General features: G+C 41.1%; 1 protein-coding gene across 1 annotated transcript in view; it reads right to left on the bottom strand.

Annotated features, from left to right (window-relative positions):
• PDGFRL (platelet derived growth factor receptor like) overlaps nt 1-19,087 on the bottom strand; it is a 128,917-nt gene that overhangs the window by 34,245 nt on the left and 75,585 nt on the right. Inside the window, exon 3 of the mRNA XM_030191454.1 lies at nt 18,159-18,310. Coding sequence (XP_030047314.1) covers nt 18,159-18,310 — 152 coding nt within the window. The remainder of the gene's footprint in view (nt 1-18,158; nt 18,311-19,087) is intronic.

The raw sequence follows: 19,087 nt of genomic DNA, 5'->3' as shown, positions 1-19,087 counted from the left end.
TCTGCTAATTATTTACTACAAATAATCCAACAAAAGGGTTATGGGCCCAGGGGCCAGGAATTGAAAAAGAAGAGAAATATTACCAGGCAGAAAAAAAGGCCACATTTTTCTCTTAAGTTTTAAAGGAAAGATTCAGTCTGTCTCTCTCTCCCCCCCACACAGCAGACAGAAGGCTAAGAAAATGGCTGAGGGAAGAAATTCACCATTTTTCTATTCTCTCAAGGTGCCTAAATTAACTGAATTTAATTATCAGCAGTGGGAATTAAGATTCATATGTCTCCTTCGAGCAAAAGGATTAAATATATGCTTAGACCAAGACAGAACAGCTGAAAATATGGCTGAATGGGACAATGCAAACTATTATGTGAAGTGCATGCTTTTGGAAGCTCTCTCAGAGAAACAAGCCATATTAGTGGAGGGAAAAGATACACCAAAGGACATTTTATATAAACTGAGAACTATGTATGCAACTACATATGCAAAGCAGCAACCAATTTGGCTGGCAGAGTTGAATGAAACCAAATTAAGGGATAAAAGTAAATGTAATGATCACATTATGTATCTTATGTCTTCATTTCAAAAGTTAGAACTTTCAGGAATTCCCATGTGTGATGCATTGAAAAGAGCATTTCTTTTTACCTCACTATCAAAGAAGTTTGATGTTTTTAGGTCTGTAAATGAGGCCATTGAAGGGCAATCTTTTGAACAGACAACATCAAAACTAAGGCAGGAATGCATAATAAATGATTCTGAGGAGATGTGTTCTCAAAGCAAGTCAGAGAGAAATGAAACAAATTTCTTGGCAAAGAACAGAGGAAGGCGGAGCTATGGGAAAACTCCACCCAAGGGCAAGCTGATTTGCTACTCATGTGGAAAGGAGGGACATGTATCTAAATGGTGTAAGGAAACACAAAACACTCCCTCTAGCTCACCTAAGCCAATGGAACTAAAGAATTTTCAAACCAGGAAATGTATGAAGGACAAAGATAAACACAAGGGCTTTCTAATGGCAGAAAAATCTTTGACTATGGTAAATAATAATTCAAATGAAAGTACTTGGATTTTGGATTCAGGGAGCACATGCCATTTAACCAATTGTAAGGATTTCTTTCAGGAAATGTGTCCAGAGGAAGGTATTCTTAAAACTGCAAACGCAGGGACTGCTAAGATCCAAGCAAAAGGTATTGGATTCTTAAAATGCAAAGTGTCTAATGAAGTTAAAGAAATTCCTGTAAGTGATGTCTTGTATATTCCCCAAGCAGTTTGCAATATGCTTAGTGTATCTACATTAGATAAGAAGGGATTTGTGATTCATTTTGAAAACAGTAAGTGCACAATCTCTAAAAATGATGAAGTGTATGCTGAAGCTTTTATGCATAATGATGTTTATAAGCTGAACATTTCAGGTGAAGCCTCACATATGGCGCAAGTAAGGAAGAATGATGGTAAATGTAGTCTGGAAATCTGGCATCGCCGCCTGGGACATCGTGATTCTAAGGTGATCCAGGATCTTTACAGTAAGCAACTGGCCACCGGCATTCAGATAAGTGCAGATGCTGGTAAAATGGAGAAATGCATAGACTGTGTTACTCAAAAAGGTGTGAGACCCTCATTTCCTGCATACACAGGAAATAGGAGTAATAAAGTACTGGACTTAATACACAGTGACTTATGTGGACCGTTTAATATCCCATCATTGGGAAATAACAGATTTGTGCTAATATTCTTGGATGATTTCTCTAGATATTGTGTGGCCTATTTGCTGAAAGAGAAAAGTCAAGTCACAGACATGCTGAAGAAATACGTAACCATGGTGAGCAATAAATTTGAAAGAAAACCAAAGGTTCTTCAGACCGACAATGGTGGTGAGTTCACTTCACAAAGCATGCGCACATTTCTAGAACAAGAAGGCATTCAGCATATCACAACAGTAGCTTACACACCAGAGCAAAATTCTGTTGCAGAGAGAAAATTTAGGTCACTTGTGGAAATGACCAGGTGTATGCTGTCAGATAGCAATCTCCCTAAAAGACTATGGGGGGAAGCCATTCTCACAGCAGTGTACCTACAAAACAGAATGCCAACTAAAGGCGCTGAGCGCACACCACATGAGACATGGCATGGTAGGAAGCCAAACCTGTCACACATAAGAACATTTGGAAGTACAGCATATGCTCATATACCAAAGCAAAGAAGGCATAAGCTGGATTCCACAACAGAAAGGGGCATTTTAGTTGGCTATGCTCCAGGACACAAAGGATATAGAATTTTGAATCTGAAAACTGGCATTGTTGGCATAAGACATGTTACATATTTTGATGAAAACAAAAGGGTTGATAAAGGCTGGATTATCCCAGATGAGCCTTATCATCCAGAATATGAAACTAGAACCATAATAGACATGCCAGTGTATATAAATGCCATACCAAGGCAGATGTCTGAAAGCAACTCATCTGTATCTAACGAGGAACAGGCAGAGGAAGCAGACACAGAAAGGATCATTGAAGAAGACAGTACAGTTGGAGAAGGGGAATCAATTGGAGAAGAACTCTCAGATTTAGAGGATGCGGAAAGGTCAGACCAACCTGTTGTCAGACGCTCATCCAGGGAAAACAAAGGTGTTCCACCCCCAAGACTGTCTTACCTAACAAAGTCAGCAGAAGCTCAAGAGCCCTTAACATGGGATGAGATTGAGAAAATGCCAGCAGAAGAAGCTGCTGAATGGCATAAAGCTGCACAAGAAGAAATTGATGCATTGGATAAAAATAATACTTGGATTCTTACAAAATTACCTCCTGGCAAGAAAGCTATAGGATGCAAATGGGTATTCAAGTTAAAAAGGAATGCACAAGGAAAAGTGGAAAGGTATAAAGCCAGATTAGTGGCAAAGGGATATCTTCAAAAATATGGAGAAGATTTTGATGAAGTGTTTGCACCTGTAGTGAAACACACGACAATTAGAACACTTCTGAGCATTGCAGTCTCAAAAGGCATGCAAGTCAACCACATTGATGTGAAAACAGCGTTTCTTCACGGAGATATAACTGAAGACTTGTACATGGAACAGCCAACAGGTTTCATAAATACAAAACAAAGACAGCTAGTGTGTAAATTAAACAAAGGTCTTTATGGATTAAAGCAAAGTGCAAAATGTTGGAATGAAAAATTGCATGAAATATTGACAAATTTAGGATTTAAGCAAGGTGAAGCAGATAAATGCTTGTACACTAGGTGCAGAAATGGACAATATACATACATTTTAGCTTTTGTTGATGATCTGCTCATTGCAAGCGAAAGTGAGCAAGAGTACAAGGGCATTGTAAAGTGTTTAAACCAGAATGTTGAGATAAAAGAACTTGGTAATGTGTCATACTATCTTGGTATAGAAATTGAGAAACAAAATGATGGTTCTTATCTTCTAAGCCAGAAGCAGAAAATAAATGAGCTTATTGAAAGTTTAGGTATGCAAGATGCCCAAGTTGTAAGCACTCCCATGATCACTGATTTTCTGAAGGATGAAACAGTAAGAGAACCTTTACCAGATAACATCCAATATAGATCAGCCATAGGTAAGCTTTTATATCTAGCTACCACATACAGGGCTGATATAGCAAATGCAGTAGGAATTTTGAGCAGAAGGGTCAGCTCACCTACCAAATCAGATTGGACTGCAGTTAAAAGGATGGTAAGGTATTTAAAGGGTACCATTGATTGTAAATTAAAGATTTCAGCCAATAGTAATCCAAAACTAATATGTTACTGTGATTCAGATTGGGCAGGGGATCATTCTGACTATAAATCCACAAGTGGATATGTGTTTATGTATGGAAATGTACAAATTTCATGGGCCAGTCATAAACAAAGTATTGTGAGTCTGTCTTCTACAGAAGCTGAATACGTGGCCGTATCGGAAGCGTGCAGAGAACTGATGTGGATTGAAAAACTTTTGCTGGATTTCGGAATAGCTGAAAAGAGACCAATCCAGATAATGGAAGATAATCAGAGCTGCATCCGACTGTCACAGAATGACAAGGTTCAGTCACGCACCAAGCACATCGCAACGAAATACCACAACGTGCGAGAGTTGGCGAAAGAAGGGGTCATCAGTCTACACTATTGTCACACCAGTGAGATGACAGCTGACATCATGACCAAACCGTTACCCAGAGAACATTTTGTGAATCTGCGTATAAAGCTTGGACTTTGTATGAATAAATAATTGCATGACAGTTATGCATGAGAAGGGGTTTGTTGGAATGTAATTGTATTTTACATGCATTGCCTGTCACCTATTATTTCTCTGTGATTACTCTGTGACCTCTGATGTGAATTACTTAGAGAGGTCACACAGCTATGCAACTTCCTGTGGGGGTTAGATGCAGCAGATGCAGCACATGGAGCACATGGAGCTCATGTTCTCTCCTAACCTGAGAGGATCTATGGTGGTGTGAGCATCCATTACCATCTAAGCACATGGAAGGAGCTGATAATACAAATGTATAGTAATATGTATATATAAGCCTGTCTGATTATAATCTAACTACAAACTGTGAGTAAACAGATGTTTTGTTACTTCAACTTTAAAGTGACTCAGCAGTGAATTATTCTGGGGTGAATGAGAGAGAGATGAAGAAAGAAATTAACATTTCTAAAGCTGAAGCTGTGTGTACTAAAATCTGCTAATTATTTACTACAAATAATCCAACAGGTACGCCACAGGTGTGAAGTCTGATGCAGCACTTGCTCAGCCTCCTAGATAGTCCTAGTCCTGGCTCTGGTCCCACAAATAAATAAAAGTGTGCACCCTCTCGTCCAACTATTGATGGCATAGTCTAGGCATGTAGGGGTTACCTAAAAATCTTATTGTGGATGTACTATTGATCCTTAATATAAAAGGCATTTCTTAGCTTTATCACCATGGTACTTTGCTCTGCCTTGCCAGCTATACTTCCAAAAATTGTCTATTCAAATGCTGCAGAATTTTTTAAAAGTGTTTATGTGGTCAGTGTCACCATGGACTCCTTAAGTGCCTTTGAATATCAATGTCGTGATGCCTTCCACCAGTAAGAATGCCCAATCATTAGACTCGCTGCTTGATGGGCAGGAAATGAAATGATATGTGACCATGGTGAGTTCTTGCCAGACAGCAGCCTTGTGCGCTCACTACATCAGGAGTTTGTGCCCAGACCTCCATTGGCAGTTCAAGGTACCATGTGACCGATGTTTATGCAGAGCCCTATTATTTTAGGAAGGGGAGGAAGGATACAGGTCTCTGCTGCTAACTGTTGAAGCTATGATGGCCTGTGGTGAATAAAGGGGGGGGGGGAGAAAAATAGCTGACAGGGTGCTCTGCTAATGCTGATGGTAGTGAAATGAGAGCTCGCATTTTCTTTTTACATCCTGACTACTTCTTGAACTCACATTTCTTGCATCCTACATAATAAGTACATAAGTATTGCCATATTGGGAAAGACCAAAGGTCCATCAAGCCCAGCATCCTGTTTCCAACAGTGGCCAATCCAGGTCACAAATACCTGGCAAGATCCCCAAAAAGTACAAAACATTTTATTCTGCTTATCCCAGAAATAGTGGATTTTTCCCAAGTCCATTTAATAATGGTCTATGGACTTTTCCTTTAGGAAGCCATCCAAACCCTAAACTCCGCTAAGCTAACCGCCTTTACCACATTCTCTGGCAATGAATTCCAGAGTTTAATTACACGTTGAGTGAAGAAACATTTTCTCCGATTCATTTAAAATCCTACCAGTGCATTTTTTCTAGCAAAAAAGGTTCCAGTACTCAAATGCCAGGCCACCCTTCAGGGGTGGGGTGATCACTGAGGGACCCACCCCACGATAGCCAGACCCCCTGCAACCCGTCACAGAATCCATGACAAGGCAGAATTGGTGTGTAGAGCCTGAGCTCTTTCATTAAAACTTAGGGACCATGGGTCAATTTTAGCAGACAATGGAAAAGGTGCCGGTACTCAGTACCCCCTCAAAAAAGCCCTGCATCCTACACAATAATATTGACTTCCAGTAAATCCAAGTGTTGGACTGGATGCTGATATTTCCTTTCATCTATAGGTCACACAGGTCACTCATGTCCTCTAGCAAAGTTAAAGATATTAACTGATCAAATGATCTCTTAGCTCTTAAATTTTGTCAGTTTTGTGTTAAATAACAGCATCTATCCCATCTCTCAAAGAGATTTTGTTATGACCGCAGATTCAAAGGAGATCTTGTGGAAATTGTCTAGTTGCTACTTTATCTTGGACATGACTGTTGCTAAACAGTTTCTATACTTTATAGAAAACTTTGGGCCCTTTTACTAAACTGCAGTAACATTTTCAATTACTGTGGCTTAATGACGGACTTTACCACACAATAGCTGCAAATTTAATACAGAACCTACTGGGAGTGTTCCTAGTGTTTCCATTAGCACACGGTAAGCGTAGTGCGTTAATTGCCGAATGCGTTCCATGCCCTATCTCCACCCATGCCATGCCCCCATCACAAAAAGCACTTAACAAGCTAAGTTACAGCTAAATTACCAAAAAGGGGAAGTGAAGTGTAAACAATATAAAAAATGTATAAATCTACTACACTTAAACTCTTGCCACTTTTAATACAGGCGCTCACTACAAAAAAAATGGAAGGAAAAAGACTCATAGGGCATAACAAAAATTCAGCTTCTCGTTTGCTCACAACTTCACAACCATAGACAAAAAAACCTTTTTACTGTAAATTTCAACATCAAAAAGATTTTATCGAAATAAAGCACTTAACTTTACGTGATATTTTGAAGATCATGTGTCTACTAAAATTTGGCATTCAAAAGCAAACTACTCTTTGTTTTGAACAAAAAGCTATACAAAGCTTGTTTTCTGCATAACTCTGTCAAAACCTGACCAATTTCAACAAAATTTGGGATATATCATTCTGAATACATTTGCAATAAGCTTAAACTCACATCAGCCACCTAGTGATTATCGTTATGATGCGCACAGATGTCATTGTGCTTTAAACATAAACAGTTACCATGATTTTCAGTTAGGAGGATCTGATCCTTATTAAATATTTGTATCTGGAGAAAGATTATGGGTCTCATAGACTGGTGGAAGTTTCCAGAAAAGAGGTGTAAGAGAGTAACCCCCCCCCCCCCCCCCCCCGTTTACTAAGCCACATTCAAAGTGAATGGGCTCCGTCGGCATTAGCGCACGGCAGCCTCTAGCGAGGCTTAGTAAACAGGGGGGTAAGTGTGGAATATGTTTTGAAGACATTGTGAGAAATGGGCTCAACTGATTGGCAGTCAGGAAGTTGCAGCACACAATCAGTTTGCATTGAAGAAAACATCATAACAGTTGAAGAATCAGGTAGTGAAGTGATGTTTAGGTGAGGTGGCCGGCATGAATGTAGACTTATTGCAAATTTATTCAGAATGATATTCCCAAATTTTATTGAAATTGGTCAAGTTTTGACAGAGCTATGTAGAAAACAAGCTTTGTATCGTTTTTTTTTTTAAAACACGATGTATTTTGAAATAAGCTGTCAGAAGTTGCACCTCTGATGCAGCAGAAGCAAAACAGGGGCCACTGGGGGTATTTATAAGAGAGATTTAGAGGATAATTTTTATTATTGATAGATAGATTGATCGATCAATAGATAGATAGATAGATGTGTATATATAAAAAGAAGTACACTCAAGTTAATTGCATTGGCAATAAAGGTATTTTTTGAAAGACCTGTGATTATTACCACACAGTTTTCGATGAATTTGCTATTGTGATTTAAGACTGTGAAGTTCTGAGGTCTTCTTTCTCCTCTTTCTAATTCTGACTATTTTTTGTTTGCTCTATACATCAGTGTATTGGGTGAATTTTGGAATTTTTGTATTTTCTACTAAAAATTGCCCAGTAGGGCACTCTGTAATTTGATGCTAATGTTGGAGCAGCTGCTTAAATTCCATATTCTAAAGCATCTATAGGTGCTAGAAATCCAGGGCAATTCTTTTCCTTAATGTACCATGTCATCCCCTTCACTGGTGCCTGTCTCTCGCACCAGGACAGTGATGTGGAAAATCTTCCCGTCTGCGTCATGGTGGCTGGTTTCTGAAACAGGGTGTGGCTGTTGGCCTATGTTCTCTTTGGGGGAAGGGCTCAGGGGGTCAGCCTATGAATCCTGGAACTGGGTAATTTGGCAGCTCTGCTACTGCTTTATTTCAAGTTATTAAAATACAAGTCGGGCACGCTGGAACAGGTTGCTGGAACAGTGCTTCCAAGTGGCTGACCGTGCTCTTTTTCCCATCCCCCACTGGCACCACACTGTCTAGGTTGGAAAAAATATGCCTTTGATTATATTTTAATGGTAAATGAAACAAAATAGAAACACATTTTTCATTAGGATGTTTATTTCATTCCATTCCAAAATGAAACAGGGATCAACAAACAAGTTAGGCTAAATATATATCTGTGAGATGCTGTCAAGACTTCTCATCATTAGATCAGTGAAGAAACAATGCAGTTACACGGGGTTTATATAGTACAGATAAATCTAGATCTTATTTTAGATTGTTTGTTCATGCCATTACTGCTCAGTAATAGAACTACTAAATCAACCAGTCCAAGAGAAACATTTCAAGCTAGTCTTGAATTTCTGACAACTCTATCCTAAAGTGAGCACCTGGGTCGGGAACTGGTTGAGTGGGAGGTGACAACGGGTGGCAGGGCTTTTTTTGAGGGGGTACTTGGGGATCCTGAGTACCGACACCTTTTCCATTGCTAAAATTGACCCATGGTCCCCAAGTTTTAATAAAAGAGCTCAGGCTCTACACACCAATTCTGCCTTGTCATAGATTCTGTGACTGTTTGCAGGGGGCCTGGCTTTTGTGGGGTGGGTCCCTCAGTGATCACCCCACTCCTGAAGGGTGGCCTGACATTTGAGTACCTACACCTTTTTTGCTAGAAAAAACGCACTGGACTGGTAAATGGTGTTCACTCTGAGAATAGGTACATTGCCAGTGGTATGTCACAGGGTATGATCCTTGGAACAAAACCTTTCAACAAGTTGGTTAGTGATATTACAGAAGGGCTGCTGGGAAAGATTTGCCTCTTTGCAGATGTCCCCTCACTCTTTAAGAAACACAGAAGGTTTCATATTTATCTTTGTTTGCCTTATTGGCCCCCTCCCTTTTGAATTCCCTATCCCTTCATCAATATCAAGAACTCTCCTTGTTAAATTTAAGGCAAATCTTCCAACAATCTTAAGATTTTCTTTTGTCCATGGGAATTTGAGCTGGAGTTTTAGAGAAATTCTGATTAAATTACTACTTTTGTGTTGTTTGCTCTTATTGCTTAATTTATTGTTTATTTAAATTGTAAACCACATTGATGAGCTGTAGTTTCTAAATGCAGTCTAGAAAATTATTGTAATCAATCAAAATCAGTCAATTGCAACAGGATGTAAACCCAAGAAGATGTAGACAAAATGAGGTGGGATCTAGTGAAGTTTGAAAAAAGGTCTTAAGTTTGACAGCTAAGATTTATGTTAAAAATGCATAGTCATGCATTTGTGCTGCAAAACCCAAGAGGGTAGTACAGAATAGAGGATAAAATACTTCTCTGTGCAACAGACTAGCAGGATCTCTGGGTGATCATATCTTACTATCTTGAGGTGGCCAACGAAGTAGAAAAGGAGAAGGTAAAAGAGGAGGTTTGAATACATAGGGACAGGGATGGCCAGGAAGAAGAAAGGAGTGCTATGATAAACACTAACGGTCTCATTTTCGAAACAGAAAAATGTCTAAAAAGTGGCATAAAGCAACATTTGGATGTTTTTCACACAAAAACGTCCAAATCAGTATTTTCAAAAACCCATTTCGAGATGTTTTTCTATGAAGTCGGTCAGAAGTGCGTCCAAATTTCAAGGGGGTGTATCAGAGATATGTTCAGTCAGGGACATGGGCGTTCCTAAGACTTAGATGTTTTTTCAGCCATAATGGAACAAAACAAAAATGTCCAGGACTAAAACTAAGAGTTTTCAGCTAGACCTCTTTTTAGAATGAATAATGCACAAAAAGGTGCCCTAAATAACCAGATGACCACTGGAGAGAATCAGGGATGACCTCCCCTTATTCCCCTAGTCGTCACTAACCCCCTTCCTCCCCCCCAAAATGTGATGAAAAACATTACTTGCCAACTTCAGATGTTATACTCAGGTCCATTAGAAAAGCATGCAGGTCCCTGGAGTAGTCTAGTGTTGGGTGCAGTGCACTGCAGACAGGTGGGCCCAGGCTCCTACCTCCCCCTACCTGTTACACTTGTGGAGGAAACTGTGAGCCCTCCAAAAATCACCAGAAACCCACTGTACTCACATACAGTGGGGGAAATAAGTATTTGATCCCTTGCTGATTTTGTAAGTTTGCCCACTGACAAAGACATGAGCAGCCCATAATTGAAGGGTAGGTTATTGGTAACAGTGAGAGATAGCACATCACAAATTAAATCCGGAAAATCACATTGTGGAAAGTATATGAATTTATTTGCATTCTGCAGAGGGAAATAAGTATTTAATCCCTCTGGCAAACAAGACCTAATACTTGGTGGCAAAACCCTTGTTGGCAAGCACAGCGGTCAGACGTCTTCTGTAGTTGATGATGAGGTTTGCACACATGTCAGGAGGAATTTTGGTCCACTCCTCTTTGCAGATCATCTCTAAATCATTAAGAGTTCTGGGCTGTTGCTTGGCAACTCGCATCTTCAGCTCCCTCCATAAGTTTCAATGGGATTAAGGTCTGGTGACTGGCTAGGCCACTCCATGACCCTAATGTGCTTCTTCCTGAGCCACTCCTTTGTTGCCTTGGCTGTATGTTTTGGGTCATTGTCGTGCTGGAAGACCCAGCCACGACCCATTTTTAAGGCCCTGGCGGAGGGAAGGAGGTTGTCACTCAGAATTGTACGGTACATGGCCCCATCCATTCTCCCATTGATGCGGTGAAGTAGTCCTGTGCCCTTAGCAGAGAAACACCCCCAAAACATAACATTTCCACCTCCATGCTTGACAGTGGGGACGGTGTTCTTTGGGTCATAGGCAGCATTTCTCTTCCTCCAAACACGGCGAGTTGAGTTCATGCCAAGAGCTCAATTTTGTCTCATCTGACCACAGCACCTTCTCCCAATCACTCTCGGCATCATCCAGGTGTTCACTGGCAAACTTCAGACGGGCCGTCACATGTGCCTTCCGGAGCAGGGGGACCTTGCGGGCACTGCAGGATTGCAATCCGTTATGTCGTAATGTGTTACCAATGGTTTTCGTGGTGACAGTGGTCCCAGCTGCCTTGAGATCATTGACAAGTTCCCCCCTTGTAGTTGTAGGCTGATTTCTAACCTTCCTCATGATCAAGGATACCCCACGAGGTGAGATTTTGCGTGGAGCCCCAGATCTTTGTCGATTGACAGTCATTTTGTACTTCTTCCATTTTCTTACTATGGCACCAACAGTTGTCTCCTTCTCGCCCAGCGTCTTACTGATGGTTTTGTAGCCCATTCCAGCCTTGTGCAGGTGTATGATCTTGTCCCTGACATCCTTAGACAGCTCCTTGCTCTTGGCCATTTTGTAGAGGTTAGAGTCTGACTGATTCACTGAGTCTGTGGACAGGTGTCTTTCATACAGGTGACCATTGCCGACAGCTGTCTGTCATGCAGGTAACGAGTTGATTTGGAGCATCTACCTGGTCTGTAGGGGCCAGATCTCTTACTGGTTGGTGGGGGATCAAATACTTATTTCCCTCTGCAGAATGCAAATAAATTCATATACTTTCCACAATGTGATTTTCCGGATTTAATTTGTGATGTGCTATCTCTCACTGTTACCAATAACCTACCCTTCAATTATGGGCTGCTCATGTCTTTGTCAGTGGGCAAACTTACAAAATCAGCAAGGGATCAAATACTTATTTCCCCCACTGTATAGGTGCTCCTTTCACCTGTAAGAGCTATGGTAGTGGTGTACAGTTGGGGGTAGTGGGTTTTGGGTGGGTTTTGGGGGGCTCAGCACACAAGGTAAGCAGGGCCGTGCCAATGCGGTAAGCGAGGTAAGCGTGGCAGGAGGGCGCCATCCTCTGGGGGGCGCCCCGCCGCGCCATGCTTGCCTCGCCCTCCCGCTCCCATGTCCCAACTGCCCGCCCTCTTCTCCCCCCAACAAAATCTCTTTTAAATTTACCTCCGTCTGGCTGGCAGGGCAGCGAACAGCGCAGTGTCAGTGAAGGAGGCGGCGCACCCGACGTCTCTACTGGTCTTCCCTTCGCTCAATGTCCCGCCTTCTTCTGACGTCAAGGAAATTACGTCAGAAGAAGGCGGGACATTGAGTGAAGGGAAGACTAGTAGAGACGTTGGGAGCGCCGCCTCCTTCACTGATGCTGCGCCTTCGCTGCCCTGCCAGCCGGACGGAGGTAAATTTAAAAGAGATTTTGTTGGGGGGAGAAGAGGGCGGGCAGTTGAGACATGGGAGCGGGAGGGCAGGGGAGAGAGGACAGCGATTATCTTCATGGGGGGGGCGCACGCTCCAACCGCTTGTCTGCAGGGGGGGTGGCACCCGATCCCCTGCGGGGGGGGGGGGCGCCACCGATCCCTTGCAGGGGGGCACCACAGACCCTTGGCATGGCCCTGAAGGTAAGGGAGCAATGGTGAGATATGTACCTGGGAGCATGTTATGAAGTCCACTGCAGTGCCCCCTAGGGTGCCCTATTGCTGTCCTGGGATGTCAGGGGGACCAGTCTACTAAAAATGCGGGCTCCTCCTACATCCCAATGGCTTGATTTTGTGCATTTTGCACTTGGACTTTTTTTTTTTTTTTTAAATAGACCAAAAAATAAAACATCCAAATCACAAAACATTGTTCGCAACTGTATTTTCGGAAACAAAAGATGGATGTTTTTCTCTTTCGAAAATGTCCTTCTTTCCTATTTGGATTTGGGCCATTTTTCGCAAAACGTCCAAAGTCGGACTTAGACGTCATATCGAAAATGCCCCTCCACATGTGTTTAGTTTTTTTCATATCTCCATGGTATAAATTTAGAGGAGGTTGGCCTCTTTCAGTTGCAACGAAGCCCTGGGACCAGAGGTCACAGGATGAGAGTGAAAGGAGAAAAAGTCAAGAAATCTTTCCTTAGATTACTCCTAGCAGTATGGGTGATGGATGTGTGAAACAGCCCCTCCAGTGGAAGTGGTGGAAATGAGGACATGATCTGAATTCAAGTAAAAATAACACAAATTCAGAGCACCTCTATGGGAGAGGAAGGAATTGTAGAGATTGTGTTGGTCAGACTGAATAGGCAGTATGGTCTTAACCTGCCATCGTTTTCTCTGTTTCTATGATTATGTCCTGATGCATTGCAAGACCTGATTTCATTCTGTAAAATCAGCCCCCAGTATACAAAGGTCAGAATTTGGACATTTGTTTTTGAAAATGGACCAAAAAACAAAATGTCCAAAGCACAAAACCTCGTTAGAAACAGTGTTTTTGAAAACAAAAGATAGACGTTTTTCTTTTTCTGAAAACGAACTTCTTTCCTATTTAGAAAATGGACATTTTTTCCAAAACGTCTAAAGTTGGACTTAGATGTCTTATCGAAAATGCCCCTCACAATATAATTGTGCATTTTTGTGATTAAACGAATGCATATTCCTCTTAATCATGTTTATACATAAGGATGCAATATTCTATAATATTTTACAGATATATATTGCCCCTATTTCAAGGCAGAAAATATAAAAGACTTTACAGCTACAACACACCTAGAATGTGATTTATATAAAGTTTTTGTCAGCTGCATCACTATGCAATTAGGTTGAATTTTTGGAGGTAAATCCTTTCTTCTCTTTGTTCCTACATACACAAAAGGTAGGGTGCCCAGTTGGTGTCCTGGCAGGTCAGGGGGGCGAGTGTACTACGAATCGTGGCCCCTCCCATGACCAAATGGCTCGGATTAGGACGTTTTTGAGCTGGACGTTTTTAGTTTCCATTATCGCTAAAAAAAACAAACGCCCAGCTGAAAAACATCCATTTTTTTGAAAATACAGTCTGTCCCGCCTCTTCACGTACCGGTTCTCAGAGATGGACGTTCTTACACATGGGTGTTTGCGTTCGATTATGCCCCTCTATGCCATACTTTGTATTGTTATTTGAATATTTTTTACTGCTGTAATTGCCTATTGCTCATGTTTGATCTATTCTTACTGTACACCGCCTTGAGTGAATTCCTTTAAAAAGGCGGTAAATAAATCCTAATAAATAAATAAATATACTAGGAAGAAGAAATTATCTGCCCTCTTATTCTATGCTTCTGTACAGTTCCTGTGTAGTGTTATACAAATTTTGATCAAGGTGAACAACCCTGAAACAACTGATTAAGCAGTCTTAATTCTTTGCTGTTCTCAGTGAACAACTGCAGTTGGTGGATGGTTTATCTGATTTCTCCAAGCCCTTTCTATTATTAAGTTTGGGTGTTACTAAAGCAGCTGCTGATAAATGGTGATTCCTAGTATAATGACTCCAATAAACTTTTGCACTTTATTATTAAAAAGTCTCTTATCAAACTCATCTTATTGAAACCCTGAAAGTCCCACCATGCCAAGACTCTCTATCAGCCACCAGTACCAATCTTAATGTTTAGTGTGTTTTTCACACGGGCTATCTCCAATTAGAGCTTTATTATATTTTATTCTATATGAGGTGAACATAGTGTACATTTACTTTGTGCTGTGTGATGTGGAGGAGTAAAGAGCAGCAGATAAAGAGAACCAGCAGCATCAACCAACTTCAGATAAAGGCAGGAAGCAGCAGTTACAACTCTAAGTAAAGGTTAAGCTGGAGGGAGCAGCAGTTACATTGCTAACTCCCCCATCTGCCCCAGAAAGATAAACAGATTCCACCCAGTATTTAAAACCATTTAACCGGCCAGGAATGGCTCCTGGCCGGTTAAATGGCACTTAACTGGCTATCCGGCAATATTCAGCGGAAAATCGCTGGTTATCTCCCACGGAATATTGCTGGTTAATGCTTAGGGGATAACTGGTTATATAGCGCGATATAACTGGCTATCCACTAATATTCAGCACATCACCAGCTAAGTTTGGTGGCCAAATTAGACCGCCAAAGAAGCAGGTATATCTTTGGCCAGTTTAAACTTAAGTGGCCAGCGCTGAATATCGACTTGGCCAGTTATGTCTAGACCGACCAAAAATATACCGGATATTCAATGCTGGTCACTAGAATCAGCTTGGCATTGAATATCCGGACTCAGCGCTGACCATGAGCCTATTATTTATCTGTTTCATTCTATGTCTGATATTCAGTGACACTATCCATTGGTAGGACAAGTGAACATATGTCCTGACTTAGGGGTCCTCTTACTAAGCTGAGATGAGCGCTAGCACTCCCTTACTATAGTTTTAAATAGCTTACTGTGGGACGTGGTCAGGTGTCCTCGGTAATTTTGTGATCTGCACATGCAAATTGTGCGCTAAAAAATGCTTTTTATTTTATTGAAGAGGGGGCGTGTTTGAGGGCAGAGGTGATCCCTGATTCCCTCTGGTGGCCATCTGGTCAATTGGGGCATTTTTTTGAGACTTGGTCCTAAATAAAATGGACCAAGTGAAGCCAGCGAAATGCTCCTCAGAGCCGACCTTCTTTTTTCCATTATCAGCTGAAGCTGGCCATGTCTTAACAACGCCCCTGTCCCGCCTCCGTCCCGCCTTCCATACCCTTCCGAAACGCCCCCTTTAACTTTGGCCGGCTCTGCGACGGAAAGCAGTTGGAGCCGGCCAAAATTGGCTTTCCATTATACCGATTTCGCCGGCTTCAGGAGATGGCCGGCCATCTCCCGGTTTGTGTCGGAAGATGGCTGGCGATCTCCTTCAAAAATAAGCTGGATAATCTTTCTGTCCTTTTTCAAAATTCAATAAAGATACTTGGACACACACACACACACACACACAATAAAAAAAGCTTTCAAAAATAGGAAAATATTTGTAAAGTTCTATTCATGAATGAACTTGCCAGATCTGATGACTCTTCAATAAGAACAGTCTTTAAAGTCTTACCAGTATCAAAAGGAGATAACTCCTGACATAAATCCATATTGCTCTTGATATCTTCCTATCTGGGGCAATGTGAATATTCCCCCTGGTACGATGTCCACCTTCATCACTCAATGGCAGCAGCACGGGTTGACTCTGTTGTATCATGTTACAGAAGATGATGAATCTATAATGTTATCTTACGACTCTTTGAAGCAGCATTATGCTCTGGGTCCTGCTGACTGGTTCGCCTACCTCCAACTGCAACATTATGTACATACTTTGTTTCGCACTTCTTCTGTGGACTTCACTAAGTCTCCTTTTGATAATAACTGGCTTTTGCTGGTGATTCATAAGAGTTTAGTATGCTGCTATTATGAAACTTTCAAAAAGCCCTTAAAAATGACTCCTATTTATCGTATTGTTCACAGATGGGTCAGTGGATTAAGGATTCACTGCCTACTGTGCTCCAATGGAAGAATCAAATGCATGAGCTTCTTACCATGGAGCGCCTATCTGTGGAGGACCGTGGTCCTAGAGCTTGAAAGCATTTTGTTAAGATTTGGACACCCTATTTTCATACTCCACCACCATGAGTTCGCTCTGCCTTTTTGAATACCTTAGAATTTTGATATTAGGGGAAGTTTTCTCTTCATTGCTTTGTCCTAAGCATTTTTAACAGTTGTCTTGTGGGACAGTTGGTTAAGGGGGGTTGTGGGGGAGATTTCGTGTTGCGGAAGGTTTTTGTGTCTTATAGGTGTTCTTGGGGAGATTGGTACAGGTTATCCTTGTAAAAATGGTCGCCACGATCTTAACATAACATCTATGTAGTTTCTATTTTGGCAGTTGAATGCTATAGTTCTGTTCTTCTTTGTTGTGATGACAATAAAATATATTCTTCATAAAAACTATTTAAAAAAGAATAAAAGGAACTCCATATATTCCTAGGAAAGACCAACCATACACTCAGAAAGAAAAGTGAAAACACTCATCAAGACCTCAATTGTCCCATCACAGGAACAACCAATTGAAAATCAAGTATCAAATACCAGGTGAAAGAAAATAAGTCTTTAAAGAGGTGCAAAATAAAGAATATGAGCTTTCTAGACAAAGATGTTGAGGAAGAGAGTTCTAAAGAGCAAGTGAAAGAAAATAAAAGGCACTGTGGAAATGAAAGGGGGAATTCTATAAATGGCGCAAAAAAAAAAGCATGTAGCAGTATTCTATAAACTGTGGCTAAAGTTAAACGTGGCTTATAGAATAGTGCTTAAGCCCAGGGATCATGCCTACATTTAGGAGTGACCATTTGCACCAATGAAAATGTGGTGCAAATGCCCATGACTATATTTAGGCTTGGAGCTCCCTTATTCTATAATTGAGTGTGTAATTAAAAGTCATGCCCCTGATCCACCCCAATCCACCCATGGCCTTCCCATTTCCACGCCTCCTTTTCTGACTTGTGCATAAAATTTAGGCACAGATCCCGTATCAAAGTGGGCAATTGTTATTAGATGATCAATTGTTGAATGTGATGCCCTGTTGACTATTTTTGGTCATCGTTTTGAGTTTTTCTAATTATTTATATATGAAGGTTTTTATGTCTTTATTGTAATTGCTTTTATTTTGTTTTTTTTATGCTATGGTTTTGTATAATGCATTGATTGTTTGTTATTTTGTGTTCCACCTTGGAAAAGGCAGAATATAAGTAAATGGACTATAAACCATAATCGGTCGAATAGGTCAATATAGCCTGTGGTGATGAATACGTCTCTAACATATAGCCACAGAATCATTTATAAAAGGACTAAAATTTTCCTTTATTGTGCCGTGCAATTATCAGGGTGACACATGAAGGCACTTATAATCTTCTGTTCTAATTGATTGTACTTTTTCCTCAAGTTATAATCAGAAATACATATTTCAGACAGTTCAGTAAAATGATCAGACTTCATGATCCCCTCATTTTGTTTTCTTATCTGCTGTGTTCAGATAGTGTATGAAATTACAGCACTTACCCTACATAATGGATTACAGTGGGAAACAGATGGCCCATGATTTTCCTTTAATAGTCTAAGTACATTACCTGCAAAAAAGATGTATGTGGATCCTGCTTTGGATTCATCCTTCGTGCAGACATAACCATCACAAAACTGAGCCCAACAACTATATTCTCCAGTATCCGCAGCAGTAGTATTCCTAAGGATCAGCTGGCCATATCTGTCTTGCTGTTTAATGCTAAATGGAATAAAGAAATACAGAAGTAAAAGAAAGGTTTTGTTTCATTTCCTTCTCCCTCCACTGTTTCTCTGTGCTTTGATTTTCTCTTGAAGACAGCTCATCTGTAAAGGACCATTTCCCTCTGTCACTTTCAAAAATAACAAAACTAAATCATCAGACTTCAGCTGATTAAAAAATAAGAAGTTATCTATTAACAGTTTTTTGTCCTCTAAGTTTCTATTAAGTGAAGTCTGTTTCCATAAGAGTATTGGGCTAGATTCTGTAAATGTAGATTCTCTCCTCAATCACTGGCTGACTACTTCCGCGACAAGGTGCAAAAGATCAACCTTGAGTTCACTGCCAAGCCACCTCCTCCTCTTCACCCTTCAACCCTCTCCCTCAACCAACCAACCCTGGCCTCTTTCTCCTCCTTTCCTGATATCACCGAGGAGGAAACCGCCCGCCTTCTTTCCTCCTCAAAATGCACCACTTGTTCCTCTGATCCCATCCCCACCAACTTACTTAACACCATCCCCCCTCCATCTGTCATATCCTCAACCTCTCTCTCTCTCTCCACTGCAACTGTCACTGACACCTTCAAGCACGCCGTAGTCACACCTCTCCTCAAAAAACCATCACTTGACCCTACCTGTCCCTCCAACTACCGCCCCATCTCCCTCCTACCCTTCCTCTCCAAAATACTTGAGCGCGCCGTTCACAGCCGCTGCCTTGATTTTCTCTCCTCTCAGGCCATCCTCGATCCGCTTCAATCCGGTTTTCGCCCTCTACACTAGA

This window comes from Microcaecilia unicolor, chromosome 2 (assembly GCF_901765095.1).
Source record: "Microcaecilia unicolor chromosome 2, aMicUni1.1, whole genome shotgun sequence".
NCBI classification, from domain to species: Eukaryota; Metazoa; Chordata; class Amphibia; order Gymnophiona; family Siphonopidae; genus Microcaecilia; species Microcaecilia unicolor.
Note: the sequence above shows the minus strand (reverse complement) of the source record. Positions and strands in the feature narration are given on the sequence as shown.